Below are 14,095 nucleotides of genomic sequence, written 5' to 3' on the forward strand. Positions count from 1 at the left end.
AAGAAAGTTAAGTTAAGGATTATATTAGATAACTATTTCAGAGAAGAACATAAAATTAAAGCAAACAATATATACAAAACCAAACGGGTGAGAGAGGGCCAATATGTTACAACTAGGGCAAGTAATTACTACGGTGAGAGAACAACCAAATATCTTGTTCCCAAATTGTACAATGCTATAGAATGGCTTAGAAATGACCCACATCAGGTGATAGCATCAAAAAATGTTGTAAAAAATAAGCTAAAAAAGTATTTTTTAGAAAATTAATTACACTTAATAGTAGGTTTAGTATAATATAATGAGTGTCTGTCGCCATCAAACTGCTGTGCAGTTTGGCGACTTTTTATAATTCTTGTGTAGTGTAATTTTTTTGTGAATAAATAAATAAAAAAAAAAAAAAAATAGATCACAATTAAGGGGAATTTCAACTGTTGCAACAAATATATGACAACAATTGCCATGTCAATCATTCACTATGAATAAACATAGATAGTAATATTGTTTTCATACATGCCTTACTACAATCAGGGACTTCCCGTTTTATAAACAATTGTATGCAAATATTTTAACAGGGCCCAAAGCTCTGAACGTCAGTACCCGAGCACTGCAATAGACACATATTATTGTAGGTGTTACCATCCGTACCGCAAACCGGGAAATAATTCCTAGCACAACTACACGAAGGAAGATTGTTCGCGTTTTCTACCACGTTGACTCTATTATCACAAGGCCCGACGTGCACCATGTATAAGCTGGGATTGGCCTGGGTAGAGCATTCCAGTACACAAGCATTGCTATACGTAGCGCCGTCACTGCCGCACACGAATTTAGAATCTCTGGGACAAGTGCAAGGGGATATGCTTGCGACTTTAATTTGCCTCTTCTGTCTACATTCGCCATGGTAATGCACACGAAGAGTTGGATCAGCTGTTCGTTGGCATTGGAACTCGCATTCGTTCGCGTATGTTTCTCCATTCGATGCGCATATCGGATTGTTCTCGAAGGTGCAGAAGCAACTGGGTGCTTCTCGCTTGCATCTGCCGACTGTCTGCAGGATGATGCTAGGGTTCGATGCGCGTGCGCAGTTTAACATGCATTCGTTACTGTAAGTCTGTCCATTGGAGCCGCACACCGGCTTCTTGTCTCGTGCGCACACGCAAGGAGGTAATGCGACAGTCATGGATATGGATCCGATTAAAAGGAGAATACCTGATGAAAAACATATACATTATTAGCGTAGGTTTTCATTCCCCAAACTTGCATTAAAACATATTGTCATTAAAAAACATAACCGTTGTAAGGTTTAGTAACTGTTTAATAACCTTTTATATGGTGTAAAAAATAAATTATCGATTATTTTTCTTAGTCAATAACTAGGAGTTTTAGTTTTGTCGAGCAGGCGTAAAGGTGTGAAATTTTTAATTATTTCTACTCTGAATGTTTTCTTCGAATAATTAATTTAAATACTTATTATAAAAGTTAATCTTCTTTATTTAGAAACAGTGAGTTGTTCGTGATGTTATCTGATTTACTTTGACCATTTAATCCCGATTGTAAATGTATGACTAGATGAGTAAGAATTGCTTTTTTGTGATTATATTAATGTGACTATTTTATTCATATTTTATTTAAACTATCTTAAAAAATTATAAAATTAATTATGAAATTAATTAATTAATTAATTCACGGTCGTTAAGTCCACTTATATTTCTTTAAGAAGCCTTTATGCTATAATTCTTATGACTTGCCTCATTTTATTATTTTTACTTACTTTAAATATATAACAAACTTAACGTCTTGTTCAAATAATAAAATTCTTAAGTCTTGTTTGTTATCTATCTACGAAAAACAATATATTAATTCTTCATTGTTATTAAGAAATAAAAAAAAATCTTTGTAAAAATGTTTTGATAATGTAAAAATATACAAATAAAAAATCGTATGACTTTAATCATATGAAAACGTAAACAACTTACCGAATTGATAAATCATTTTGAAGGCCACTTTATTGATAATTTATCTGACACTGTCGTCTTCTCAGTTGCCAATATTATAATGATGTGTTTGAGACAGACGCATATATTTATATGCTAACAAAATCAGTGTTCACACGCACTTAGTAACTTGGACGTCTTGTGTTTACTTTGTAAATCCCCGGTTGACGTGATCTATACAGACATACAAATATACAAATAGACGAGACTTCGAGGAACACCTGATGCGGTTTACTTTAACCTCGGCTAGTAGAGAATTAGTCAATTAAAATGAGAAAATTTTGTTTTTAACTAGATTATACGTGGTAAAATAAATAGAAAATCTGAGTTATAAGTTTTTCACCAACTAGGACGAGTTAGGAAACTAGTACGTCCCATTTGTTTAGTAAATATAAGGCATGGTTTACACTGTAATGTACTTATAATAATAATAGGTCTGACTGCTCATGTAACAAATTAAAAGAAACTAATAGAGGTATATAGTCTGTTAAACACATCTTAAAAATGAAATTATATTTACGAATTCTTTATGTATTCGATCATAGATAAGTTGATTAACAAATTGTTGCAGCTGTAATATTGTAACTTTTAAAATTAATTTATTTACTGAGATATGATTATTTTTGTAAAACATGTGAACTTTTCACACGTTTAGCATTTTCATTGTTAGATCAAAATTACAAAATGATTACGTTAAACATTAAAAATTGTTTAGAGTTAAGAGAATTTATCCAGTGCATTTCTGTAACCTTGACCTTACGTTGAATCGATTAGTTCAGGGCTATCTCTTTAACTTATTTAGTACAGACTTTTCTTCTTAAAAGTAAAGTCGAGAAACCTCAGAATTCTTTACACACAAAGGTAACAGACAATATCTATGAGTTCAAGTATAAAGGCAGTGGCAATCTAAGATGACATCAAAGGGGAGTTTCTTAATTCGTATTTTTTTTATCTGGTTAAGCAGAGGTCCTTTGACATAAGGTTGGCTGGTTATTCTCCGCCATTTTTAAATTAAAAATAATAAACAATATAAGCGTACGTGTATGTACGAATAGGAATACCGAGACCAGGAAAACGCAGTTCTTGAAACTGGTATTAGTAAATATGTCTGATTGTAGACTCGTCAAATGTTTGACGAGACATGTTGTTTTGTTCGTCTGTATCTTTGCATTGTTCTCAGAAAACGTTGTAAGAAAATAGGTTTTTCTTCCGGATGAATTTACGACTGTTTACTGCCAGCATAGACTCGGTTTTGTTTATGGTGGAATGTAGCTGATGATAATTATTTTTTTTATCTGTTGTTAGTTATTTTTGGCTGGTGGTTGGTATACTGAGATTCGAATTTTGGATTCTATTACTAGTAAGTACTTCGTACATTAGAAATGTTTCTTATCGAATAACCTTCTAATTATATTTAGGATGTTATAGTGGTGAGACGAATTAAAAACGAATAACTCATGTTTGTTTATTGTCAGTAGTTTTTTTCTGAGAGTTTTTTTCGTATCGTCATCGAAAAAATATGTATTATATCAGGCGTAAGTACACCAAAAATCATCATCATATAATTAACGATGAAATACGAAAGCGATTGTCGCAAATATACGTGTTAGGCCAACTAAACTATAAACTAAATTTAATGAGCAATTGAATAAAAATGCGAATTTACATTGTTCGTTTTCATTCATATATCTACTGCCTTAATTTAACTGGTTATCTATTGATTGTTACATTTACGCAGCCCAAATTAAGACTTAGTGGGTCGTAAATTTTAGTGAGTCGGGAAACAGAGACATTTTATTACCGTTATCCTTTCTTTTGATTACCAAACGGATGTATCATGCTAGTGTTGCCTGTTAATATATTAACGTGGAATTTCGGTGAAATTGCAAGTTGCATACGTCTCCGGTGTTTATTTGACGTCTGACGTTGTCAAAATTTCCCGCCAATGGATTACAGAATCAGTTAGTTTATTTTATTTTACTAAAATATTAAATATAAAGGACACAAAAATGGTAATTTGGAAATACTTGTTGTTTGCACTGTTATGGTTGTCCTCAGTGTATGTGACCCGTTCCTCCGAGGTCACGGCCTTCACTAAGCGACTAACTTAGAGTAGGCTCGAACCCTACGATTTATAGATAAACTAAATTTATTCCTCTAATAGAAGTAGGTGTTTCGGAGTTTAAATTTTTCAACATTTCGAATTAAGTGTGATTTAAAATTTAAATTATGTAATTACTTTTTTCTAGTGATTTTGTCTTTATTTTTAATCTACATTGGAGTGGCAGCGAAGCAAGAACCATGGGCCGACTGGTCAGAGAAACGCTGTCTGTGCACATCAGAATACGCGCCGATCTGTGCGAACGACATGCGTCGGTATAGAAACTCGTGTACCTATGAATGTCGTTTGAACCATCTTTACAACAACAATGAACGTCTGATAAAATCGATTGATTGTAAACTATTACCACCTCCTACACCTCACTGAATATTGTAATCTTCGAATACAAATAAAATAGTAAATAAATAAATAAAAAGTTTTAATGTCTACATTTATTTAATGCATCATGGAATAAATAAAAAAAAGAAATATTTCTTTACGTAGAGCCCCCAGCATTAGTTACTGCACGAATAGCCTCGACCGATGCAGTAACATCAACATGCAGAAGACACGTGTGAAGTAATTATGCGTTTCGTATGTTTTGGAACCAGACTTTTTAAGTAAAATACATCAACTAAATTTCTAAAGTTCTCTAACTAGTGTTACAAAAAAACACACGTCAAGAAATAGCAATATTGAGTTTCACGTTCCTTGAGTATGTCAACTTAATGTTCACTCATATAAGATGCTAAGAAACTTGGTAAAGTATCGGATTGCGACGCTAATTACTGGATAAAATGCATAAGAAATGTTAAACGAAAGTGACTGGATATGAGAAGTAAATAAATCGAATAATAACTTTCACTTAAAATTCAAGCCGTTTAAGCTGCAGGTCAAAATAGATCGGACATACATAAGGGCCTCGCCAGCCAATGACTATAAAAAGCTTTTATAGAGCTAGATCTATGGGTAGGGGTAGTTTTTTTTTCTAAGGAATGCATATCAACATGTGGTTAAATATTTTTAATAAAATCTGGCAGAATTTATATATCTACTAGCTTTTACCCGCGACTCCGTCCGCGCGGAATAAATAATAAATAGAAAATGGGGTAAAAATTATCCTATGTCCGTTTCCTGGTTCTAAGCTACCTGCCCACCAATTTTCAGTCAAATCGATTCAGCCGTTCTTGAGTTATAAATAGTGTAACTAACACGACTTTGTTTTATATATTTAGATTTAAATTTTTTTAGATTCTCTAGAACTAGAAAAAGTAGATGTGTCCCCATGGCGATGTTCTTAGATACACACGCATACGTTAAAAATTACCCATTAGTCGTATGAGAAAATAACTTCAAAAGTATTTTAACAATGTCTGATAATACTTGATGATAAATTTAAATCGACAATTAAAACGTCTATATCTGAAAGAAAATAAACACGTACAATAAATAAAGACGTTAAAATGTTTCGATTCAACAGGTAAGTGGGTCGTACCGTTTATGGGCTATAACTGAACGAGAATTAAACATTTTGTCAGCTTTTATTATCCATTATCCGTTTCGCCGGAAACATACAATAATATAGCTAAATGTATATTAAGGTACAGTTGTGAAGAAAGTTGTATTACCAGTCCAAACAACGAACTGTAAACACTGAAAGTTGAAGTTAATATTTTAAGCTATGGATTACAGAATCGGTTAGTTATTTCAATTTTGTTTGTTTGTTTTGTAGTGTTGAAATATTAACACGTATACTTTAGTATATGAATTCGTTCAATAAACAGTAGAAGACAGTTTCACTTATCACAAAATGGACTTCCTTCCAAAGACTTTGTGTTGTTTAAATTTTGAATTCATAGTATACAGTATAGTTCATTTATACTATTTTATATATTTTTTTTACATTTTCAGTAGCACTCTTGCTTGTGATGATGTCTTCAGCTCTTGGTGAAACCAGGCCGGGCTTGTCGTGGCCGGATTGTCCATGTCCTAAGATAATGCGTCCTGTTTGTTCCACGAATAACTTAAATTTTAACAGCCCCTGCCACTTTCAGTGTTACGCTGATGCATTCCAAAAAGAAAAAGGGATTAAATTGTCTATTTTAAAAGAATCCGAATGTTAGGTCGAAATATTAAACAAAAACAAAAATTCTTTCATATGGTCTTTTATTATAACAATTCCAGAATACAATTACATAAAACTTGTGCAAGTGTAAAAGTACAAAAAAAAAAACAAGTACAAATAAAAAAAAATCCTTTATTCAATTATTATGTTTTCTTCTTATATCAATCTTGTTTTGCTAAGATTTTTTACTCCATTAAATTAAAAACATAGTAATATATATTACAGTACCATTTATTATAAATAATAATTATCTACTGTTAGAGGAATTATATTCTATATTATTCATATATGATATATTTCAAGTCCTTATCCAATTTATTTTTAATAGCAGCTATGTTTTGGCTATTTCATTTACACATAGTTATAATTACAGTTGAACCTGGATAAGCTAGAAACCTCTGTGACCCAATGAATACTCGACCATAAGCGAGAACTTCAAATAGAGATAAACCTCAATAAGCAAGAGATATATTATGGTCCCTTTGACTCACATTTATCCAGGTTCAACTGTAATTAAAGTTTCGATGGCATTAATTCATCCAGTGTAAATTTCTTTCTTAAAAAGTCACCTTTATAAACTTCAGAGGGTAAAAAACACTGTAAAAATAAGTGAGTTATAAGTCCCGTTATACCCCATACTTTATGTTTCTCACACAGGAAAATAGGTATTGGATGTTTCTCATATTTTAGGTGCGCATGATTTCTTATATCACATAGCTCTTTCATTGGCACAGTAAATATTTCATCTACTTCATTAATGTTACGTCGCAATGCAGTTGGGTCGAAGTTTATTATTTCACCAACTACAGGTGTGATGAGCATATCTTTATTTCTTCCCTGCACTTGTGGCATTTCGCACCATACGTCTACTTTATCTGCTGGAACGCCTATTTCCTCTTCAGTTTCTCGTAAAGCTGTTTCCACTACACTTTCACCCTCTTCCTTTTTACCACCAGGAAACGATACTTGTCCACTATGGTTTTTCAAGTTTGAAGATCGAAGAGTATATAGAAGATACACTTCGCCGTTTTGCACACATAAGGGTACCAAAACAGAGGCATTGTACTTAGGTTTTTCTTTATTGAAGAAAAATCCTGGCAGCTCTTTTATATTCGCAACACACCGTTCGCGCGCTACACTCGACATCAAAATTTGTGGGGACAAAGACATAACGGGACCTTAAAACGGTCTATTTACAGTAAACATATTACTTATCTAATAGGTTCAAAGTTTGCTTCCCAAAACTTTTTTTATCATTGCATACTTTACTATCAATTATCATTGATTGCTGATCACGTCACATACAAATATTGAATTGACATTTTAAATTTGACAGTGACAATAATGACAAATGACAGACCAGACATTATTGCCATTTACAGTATTTGTAGAAACTACGCGCAAAACCCTTACTTGAGAAGGCTCCTCACCCCTCCCCGAGAACACGTATAGGAACTGACGACGACGTGCAAAAATTATTCATCAAGACAGGACTGGAATGGACATGAAATGGCTTTTAACTGTATTACACTAGGGTGCGCCTCATACAAATCCGCATAATGCGTTACTCAATCCACGCTTTGCTTCCAACAAATTTTAAAAGTGCGAAGTAAAACTGTTGATTTCATTCCTCTTCTTCTACATGAAGTTCTTGTTAAAAATAAATAATCATATTACAATTTAATAGAATAAAAAAGGCATATCATAGAATATTTTTTTTATTAAAGGTATAAAAGCTACATATAACATTAGCATACAAAAATGCATATTTAAAATATGATTAGATAGGAAAACGCGTTTATCAGTCTGCTTTAATATTAACTGTTTTTCAAAGTTTTTAATATTCCATAGGTCAGGTTATACAAAGCATTAATTACATTCAAAATCGTTAATGTATTAACTCACTCAACACAATGTATGAAACGATTTGTATTAATGAATGAGTAAAGAAATTAAAATAAAAACTAAAGAAAAGGCATGCAAAATAAAACACAAATAAAAAAATAATATTTATCCAGGTTTATTTCTTAACATTTAAATTATAATCTAATAACGCTATATAATCGTGTAAATGCTATGATAATTGCATAACTTTACATAATTATAAAGCATTAATATTTTATACAATCAAAATACGTCGAATGACATGTTGATCATCTCTCGCTGTGTACTATTATGTATCAGGTCTTTGCCTGAACTTAAAAAAATAAAAATAATAATGTTGCCAGAAATAAAAATGGTCCACGCCAATCTACAACGCGATATAAAATGAACTATGAAAATTTAAAACATCACAACATTTTGTAAGAAGGGTTTATAAAAGGTAACAATGTTTCCTAAAAAAAGTTCAATAGTAAAAGGCTACCAGAATGTATAATAATATAGTTTTTTTTTTGTTTTATATACTCATCAGTGTTAAATAAGTCAGACGTCAATCATTTTTAATAAAGTAAAATAAGTTTAAGATAAATAAAGAAGATATAAGTATAAGTACCTAAATTGTACCTTTAAAAAGGTAACCATGAGGCAGGCAAGAGCGCTCACTGTGATTTAAAAAAAAAACTTTTTAATCTCTGATTTGGCGCATGATAAGGCAGAGGCAGAATAACTCAATGGCGGTAAAATTTCTAACCTAAAACATTTAAATAAACTTGGAAATATCATTAAATACTGTAAAACTGATCTTAAATTTAAATCAATTGTGAATATAATACAAAATGCCTGATGAATTCGTTGTTTTTGAACAATCTATTACAAAATGCGCTATTTACTAGGTATTTTTAGGTTATGAAAACTGAAGTGTTCAGATTCCCAAAACATAAATTAACTTTTGTATCACCTCTGCCAGATTTCAATCGTATATAAAAAGTTATATAGTTTTAAATTAATCAACTTTTTAACAAAAATAATCGCCATACATACTTCCCACTTGATTTAACCAAAATACGGTTTAATTAGGCTTCATTTACCTTCCAGTTAACAACATGATTAGGTTAGCTAAGTAACAATCACCACATTTAAAACATAAATTAATAAATTTAGATAACACCTCATACACTCAAACTGTAATGTGCAATGTACTAACAAATTTTTATTCTGTTATCGCGATATAATTATAGTAACTTTTTAATTTTCTTACAAAATTACAAAAATAGTTTTAAAAATTGGATTTATGGACGGGCCAAGGGATAGTTGAATTAAGAAGTGTCACACAATGCAACTTTTATTTCGGAAAAACATCCCCGGGCACTTTATGTCTAGGGTTGGAAAATGTCGATATTATTATGAAAATGAATAAAAAAAATTACAGCAATTATTTTTCAATATCAATCATTCATATGGATTTCGTAAACATTAGAGTAAAATAGTACTAAGATATATAACCTTGAACCGAAAATACGCTATCTTTTAACAAAAATAAAATATGCCAACTTATATATTTCAATGTATTAAAATCGATATTGCCATAAATAATATTATGTTTCGCAACCCTAATGACGTCAGTCGACATGACGTGTGAGACGTGTAGTCATTGCATGTATACGAAGCATGTACCGCTTAATGTCTATTGTACAATGTTTACAGTCCACGGTGTGGCAACACCGGCTGTCGTTACTCTGTGGCGCTCAAGTCGTTGACGTCGATGGGAATTGACGTGGTAAATGTCGGCGTCTCCAATTCTTCGTGTTTCTTCATTTTAAGTGCCTGTAAATTATAATTTATAGTTAAATTCAATCTGAATATAAAATAAAATAAGACGCGAGTTTGTTCAATAGTTCTTTTTTAATCTAACATAGAATAACCTAATAGTCAAATAGGTTTTGCATTTATTATTATTTATTTTTGTCTAAAATTTACATATTTGCAATAACTTTGCACCATCCGTACAATTTTTACTTTAGAAAAAATGTACAATTTTGAAGAAAGTAAGTCAGTATATAGAATAATAAAATACTTAAAAGAATAAGTTAGTTGTAAAAGATCCAAATTAAAAAAAGATTAAAATAAATATAAATACGTATTAGTAAATAAAACCCAACCTGACTCACAACACCAATACAAGCCTGAAATGTTAATTTAATGATGTTGACGGATTTTCCATTCCCACCAAAACAAACACATTAATGAATGATGAAGCATTAGGTCTGCTGAATACAATGATGCAGAAATCGATTTATTTATATATGTTTTTTAATTAAGATATTAGTATATATTTGAGTATTATGCTGAGTCGTAAAATCTATTACTTTTGACATTTAAAACATGAAATTTTAGAAACATTATAACCACGATGAAAATTTGTTTGAGGCAATCGTTAAAAAACATGCAAAAATGTTTTTATTTTCATGTCAAATGTTTTATATTATAAGTCAAATTATATTAAATTCTTAATTACAGTAGTTTGGTAAAATAATTAATTTGATACAATCATTATTATTTATTGTTATGGCAACATCATTCTTGACATAATTTTAATGTTTATCCTGTATATTTAAGGACTGGCTAAAACTTAAAATCTACCCATTTGGTATCGAAAAAAATTAATGAAACTATATTTTTCCGAAAGATGATTAAAACGCTTTTAGTTTTTTAGGTTTTATATAAGGCATGGAATACTTGCTTAGGACCTATAGCTAAAAGCGCTTGTTGTTTATTGATAAAGCAATAATAGGATACTCTTTATCGACGCACATTTATTCATTTTACTAAAATAGAATTTAAAAATGTTAACCTTATATTTAATAAAACAAAAACTTCCACCTCTTTTTAAACAGAAAATGTACAATGCCGTCCACACTTACAACAGCGAGTGTTTGCTTTGTGCTTTAAGTATTTTAATGTAAAAAAACAGATTAATTAACATAGAAATATTTTAAAAAAATATTCAAATAACCTAATTAACAAACTGTCAATGTCAAACCATAGACAATACAATATCTCTATGTTCATTACGTAAGTAAAGCTCCAGCCCGCGCAAACAACAATTAGGCACGTGGTGACGTTAAACGCATAGATAATTGTTTTGTTTTTATAAAATGGCGCGAAATGTTTCAGCATGACAACGCAACGCGCAACGTACCGGGTCATCTTCGATCCTTTGTCGTGTCGGCTTCGGCGACATGAGCAAACCTTTTGTCGACAACTGTTGGTGACAGCGAAAAATATTCATAGTATACATATAACGGATAGTACATTATCCCATAGAAAATAATCCCGAATTAAAAAATACTTCGAGAAATAGAAAAGAAAGAGTATAGTGCAGCTGAATAGACCCCATTATAAAGTAAAATAAATTATAATATTATACAATGGCAACATTAAGGAGTAAGTATATCATTCCAGTCAAATTTTGACTAACACTTTTGGCTACTTTTAAGATATATAAATAAAAAAAAAACATTAGAATCAATCAAATAAGAATTGGTATAGTTCTAGCATACAAGTACCAGGAGATCAGTAATCATGTGGTATGTGTACCTGCTGCAGCTTGTAGTGGTTGATGATGTCCTGGTCGGCGGGGCAGCTCTGTGTGAACGCGTCCAGCTGGTACATGTGGTACATGTAGCGCCACAACGCACGGAAATTCGTCTGCAATACAACAAATAACTTTGTAAACATCTATATCTATATATTTATAAGAAAGTCGTGTTAGTTACACTATTTATAACTCAAGATCGGTCGAACTGATTTGACTGAAAATTGATGGGTAGGTAGCTTAGAACCAGGAAACGGACATAGGATAATTTTTACCCCGTTTTCTATTTTTTTTTATTCCGCGCGGACGGAGTCGCGGGTAAAAGCTAGTTTATAATAAATTATATATAAACTATTGCAAAAGAATTATTTTAATTTCTATGTGTTAAGACGATCCTTTAACTAACCTCCCAATTACCTAAATGGGGAAATATTCTAGCTAGTTAATGTTAATGTTTAGATGGATGGATGAATGGATGTTTTTTTACAATTTATCTCCAGAACGGCTGCATGGATCTCGATGAAATTTGGTATAGATGTAGAACACAGAAGAAAGAAAACAAATTATGTTTTTTTTTTAATTCCGCGCTGACGGAGTTGCGGGCGACAGGTAGTATAGTCTAAATAAGTATATGAAAAATAGATTTCTAGGTTTAGGCTGACTCTAGTGTAGCCTTCTGAAAGAAAAGTGACACATCAATGATAACAAAAATAAGTTTGTATTTCAATTATTCACGATGTTGATAAGGGACGAAGAATACATACCGGTATCTCGAAGTCGACAAAGTACTTTCCAGCGACGCGGATGTGCTGCAGACGCGGCATCAGTTCGCAGTCGAAGCAGCACATTGTGTCGCCCGTTAAGAATCTAAAAAGACATTCAATTTTATATGAAAACAATTTACTATACTGCATTTTTATCCATGCTGACGTAAGTTTGGATTAGTTTATGCCCGCTACTGGTTATATGCGAGCGCATGTCTTCGTAGTTGGGTCCACTACGAGTTACATCACTTTATCAATACCTAAAATTGTGTTGAGGACAGTATCTCGTGAAAAATTTCCATAAAGTTTAGTATGGTAAAGAATTTAATATCTGATAGCAGTTATTTTGATATATAAATTGTGCCTTGACTATGGTCAGGATTTAGCTGTCACTGACCTGGTCGCGCGGCGTTCAAGCAGCGCGTCAATGCGTCCGAGGTGTGCGCGCAGGGCGGCGGATTTCTGCTCGTCCTTGCGCACCAGCACCAGCTTCAGCTTGGAGTACAGGTTTTCGATCAATGACGCCACTTCTTTGTCCTGGAATGACGACAGAAAGCTTGTTATATATCTAAAAGAGGCGGAGATTTAGGAAATTCCAACTGACTTGGGCCTAACTGACTTCTCGCGCTTTCTTCAAATTCAATCTACGCACCCACATTCCTAAGCTGTAATCTCACTACTATTTTTTTAAGGATAAGGTACAACGAATATAAGGCCGTTAAAACATAGTTTGAAAATCGCAACTGGGATATGTACCTGTACAAATAGATTATGTCCGCCGGGCACGGACTTCATGATGTGACGCTCAATCTTCTCGTTCTCGAGGATGGCGAGGCCGTTGTCGATCAGTATGGGCGGATGCGTCGCCTCAAAGTTGGTGCGGAAGTCCGGCGGCGGCTTCTGCATGTCCACTGTCGTCACCTACAACACCAAGCATTTATGAATACCTGGTAATTATGTCCAGCCGAAAAAATTTCATTGTTACTCGCATTGACAGAGTTCTATGAAAGTCTAGACAGGCCAATAGCAATTGTGTTCATGTTTTCACCGCAGCGACCGTAAAGCCCTTGAATACGATCACTAATCCTGAAAGCTATATCGTCTATACTCTATACAGTCGTAAAAAATGCTTTTTTGTATGTTACGCAGACAATCAAAGAATCTAGTGCCACTAGATTATTTTTATTAATTTAACATTGCTTTTTATATTATCGACAGCAACCCTTCGTAAGTGGGACAAGATCTGGGAGATGATGATTGCTTTATATTAGTAAAATTGAAGCCTAAACAATACTCAGTAATTTGGCTTAACCCTTCGTTTAACTTACTTTTAAACTGATTGTCTTCAGCTCTGCTAGTAGGTAGAGGTCCATAAAATATTCCTGACAGAAGAGGCACGCTCCTTTCCGCCGCCCATCGATTGTCGACGCCTGAAAAAATTTGTTCATTTAAAAAAAATGTTAGTTTACTATATACTAACCAATCCATACTAACGATTCACAATAACCGTTACGTACTCGTTTTATAAATTAAAAACAAGGTCGTCCGACAACGTCACTTTATCCAAATCTAATTTAACACTACTTAATGGATTTTATAACGGTTTTCGCTTTTTATAACAAACCAGCGGGGTTA

General features: G+C 32.6%; 3 protein-coding genes across 4 annotated transcripts in view; all 3 read right to left on the reverse strand.

The window, feature by feature from the left end:
- Positions 1–396: 396 nt before the first annotated feature.
- Positions 397–2,068, reverse strand: LOC106721053 (serine protease inhibitor dipetalogastin-like). The gene is made up of 2 exons (XM_014515918.2): positions 1,977–2,068; positions 397–1,209 (listed from the first exon to the last, which is right to left on the reverse strand). The coding sequence occupies exons 1-2, from the start codon at positions 1,990–1,992 to the stop codon at positions 566–568; spliced, it is 660 nt and encodes a 219-aa protein (XP_014371404.2). The 5' UTR covers positions 1,993–2,068; the 3' UTR covers positions 397–565.
- A 4,488-nt stretch (positions 2,069–6,556) lies between these two features.
- Positions 6,557–7,538, reverse strand: LOC106720980 (mitochondrial coenzyme A diphosphatase NUDT8). The gene has a single exon (XM_014515790.2). The coding sequence runs from the start codon at positions 7,388–7,390 to the stop codon at positions 6,734–6,736; it is 657 nt and encodes a 218-aa protein (XP_014371276.1). The 5' UTR covers positions 7,391–7,538; the 3' UTR covers positions 6,557–6,733.
- Positions 7,539–9,701: 2,163 nt separating this feature from the next.
- LOC106720941 (chloride intracellular channel exc-4) overlaps positions 9,702–14,095 on the reverse strand; it is a 36,778-nt gene continuing 32,384 nt past the window's right edge. The window contains exons 2-8 of one of the 2 annotated variants that reach the window (XM_045681151.1): positions 13,789–13,890; positions 13,217–13,381; positions 12,858–12,997; positions 12,461–12,563; positions 11,699–11,809; positions 11,301–11,363; positions 9,702–9,925 (exon numbers count right to left, since the gene is read on the reverse strand). In XM_045681151.1, the coding sequence (XP_045537107.1) occupies positions 9,833–9,925; positions 11,301–11,363; positions 11,699–11,809; positions 12,461–12,563; positions 12,858–12,997; positions 13,217–13,381; positions 13,789–13,890 (777 nt within the window). In that variant the 3' untranslated portion in view covers positions 9,702–9,832. The remainder of the gene's footprint in view (positions 9,926–11,300; positions 11,364–11,698; positions 11,810–12,460; positions 12,564–12,857; positions 12,998–13,216; positions 13,382–13,788; positions 13,891–14,095) is intronic. The other variant, XM_045681152.1, reaches the window with a different exon arrangement.

Source organism: Papilio machaon, chromosome 15, assembly GCF_912999745.1.
Source record: "Papilio machaon chromosome 15, ilPapMach1.1, whole genome shotgun sequence".
NCBI classification, from domain to species: domain Eukaryota; kingdom Metazoa; phylum Arthropoda; class Insecta; order Lepidoptera; family Papilionidae; genus Papilio; species Papilio machaon.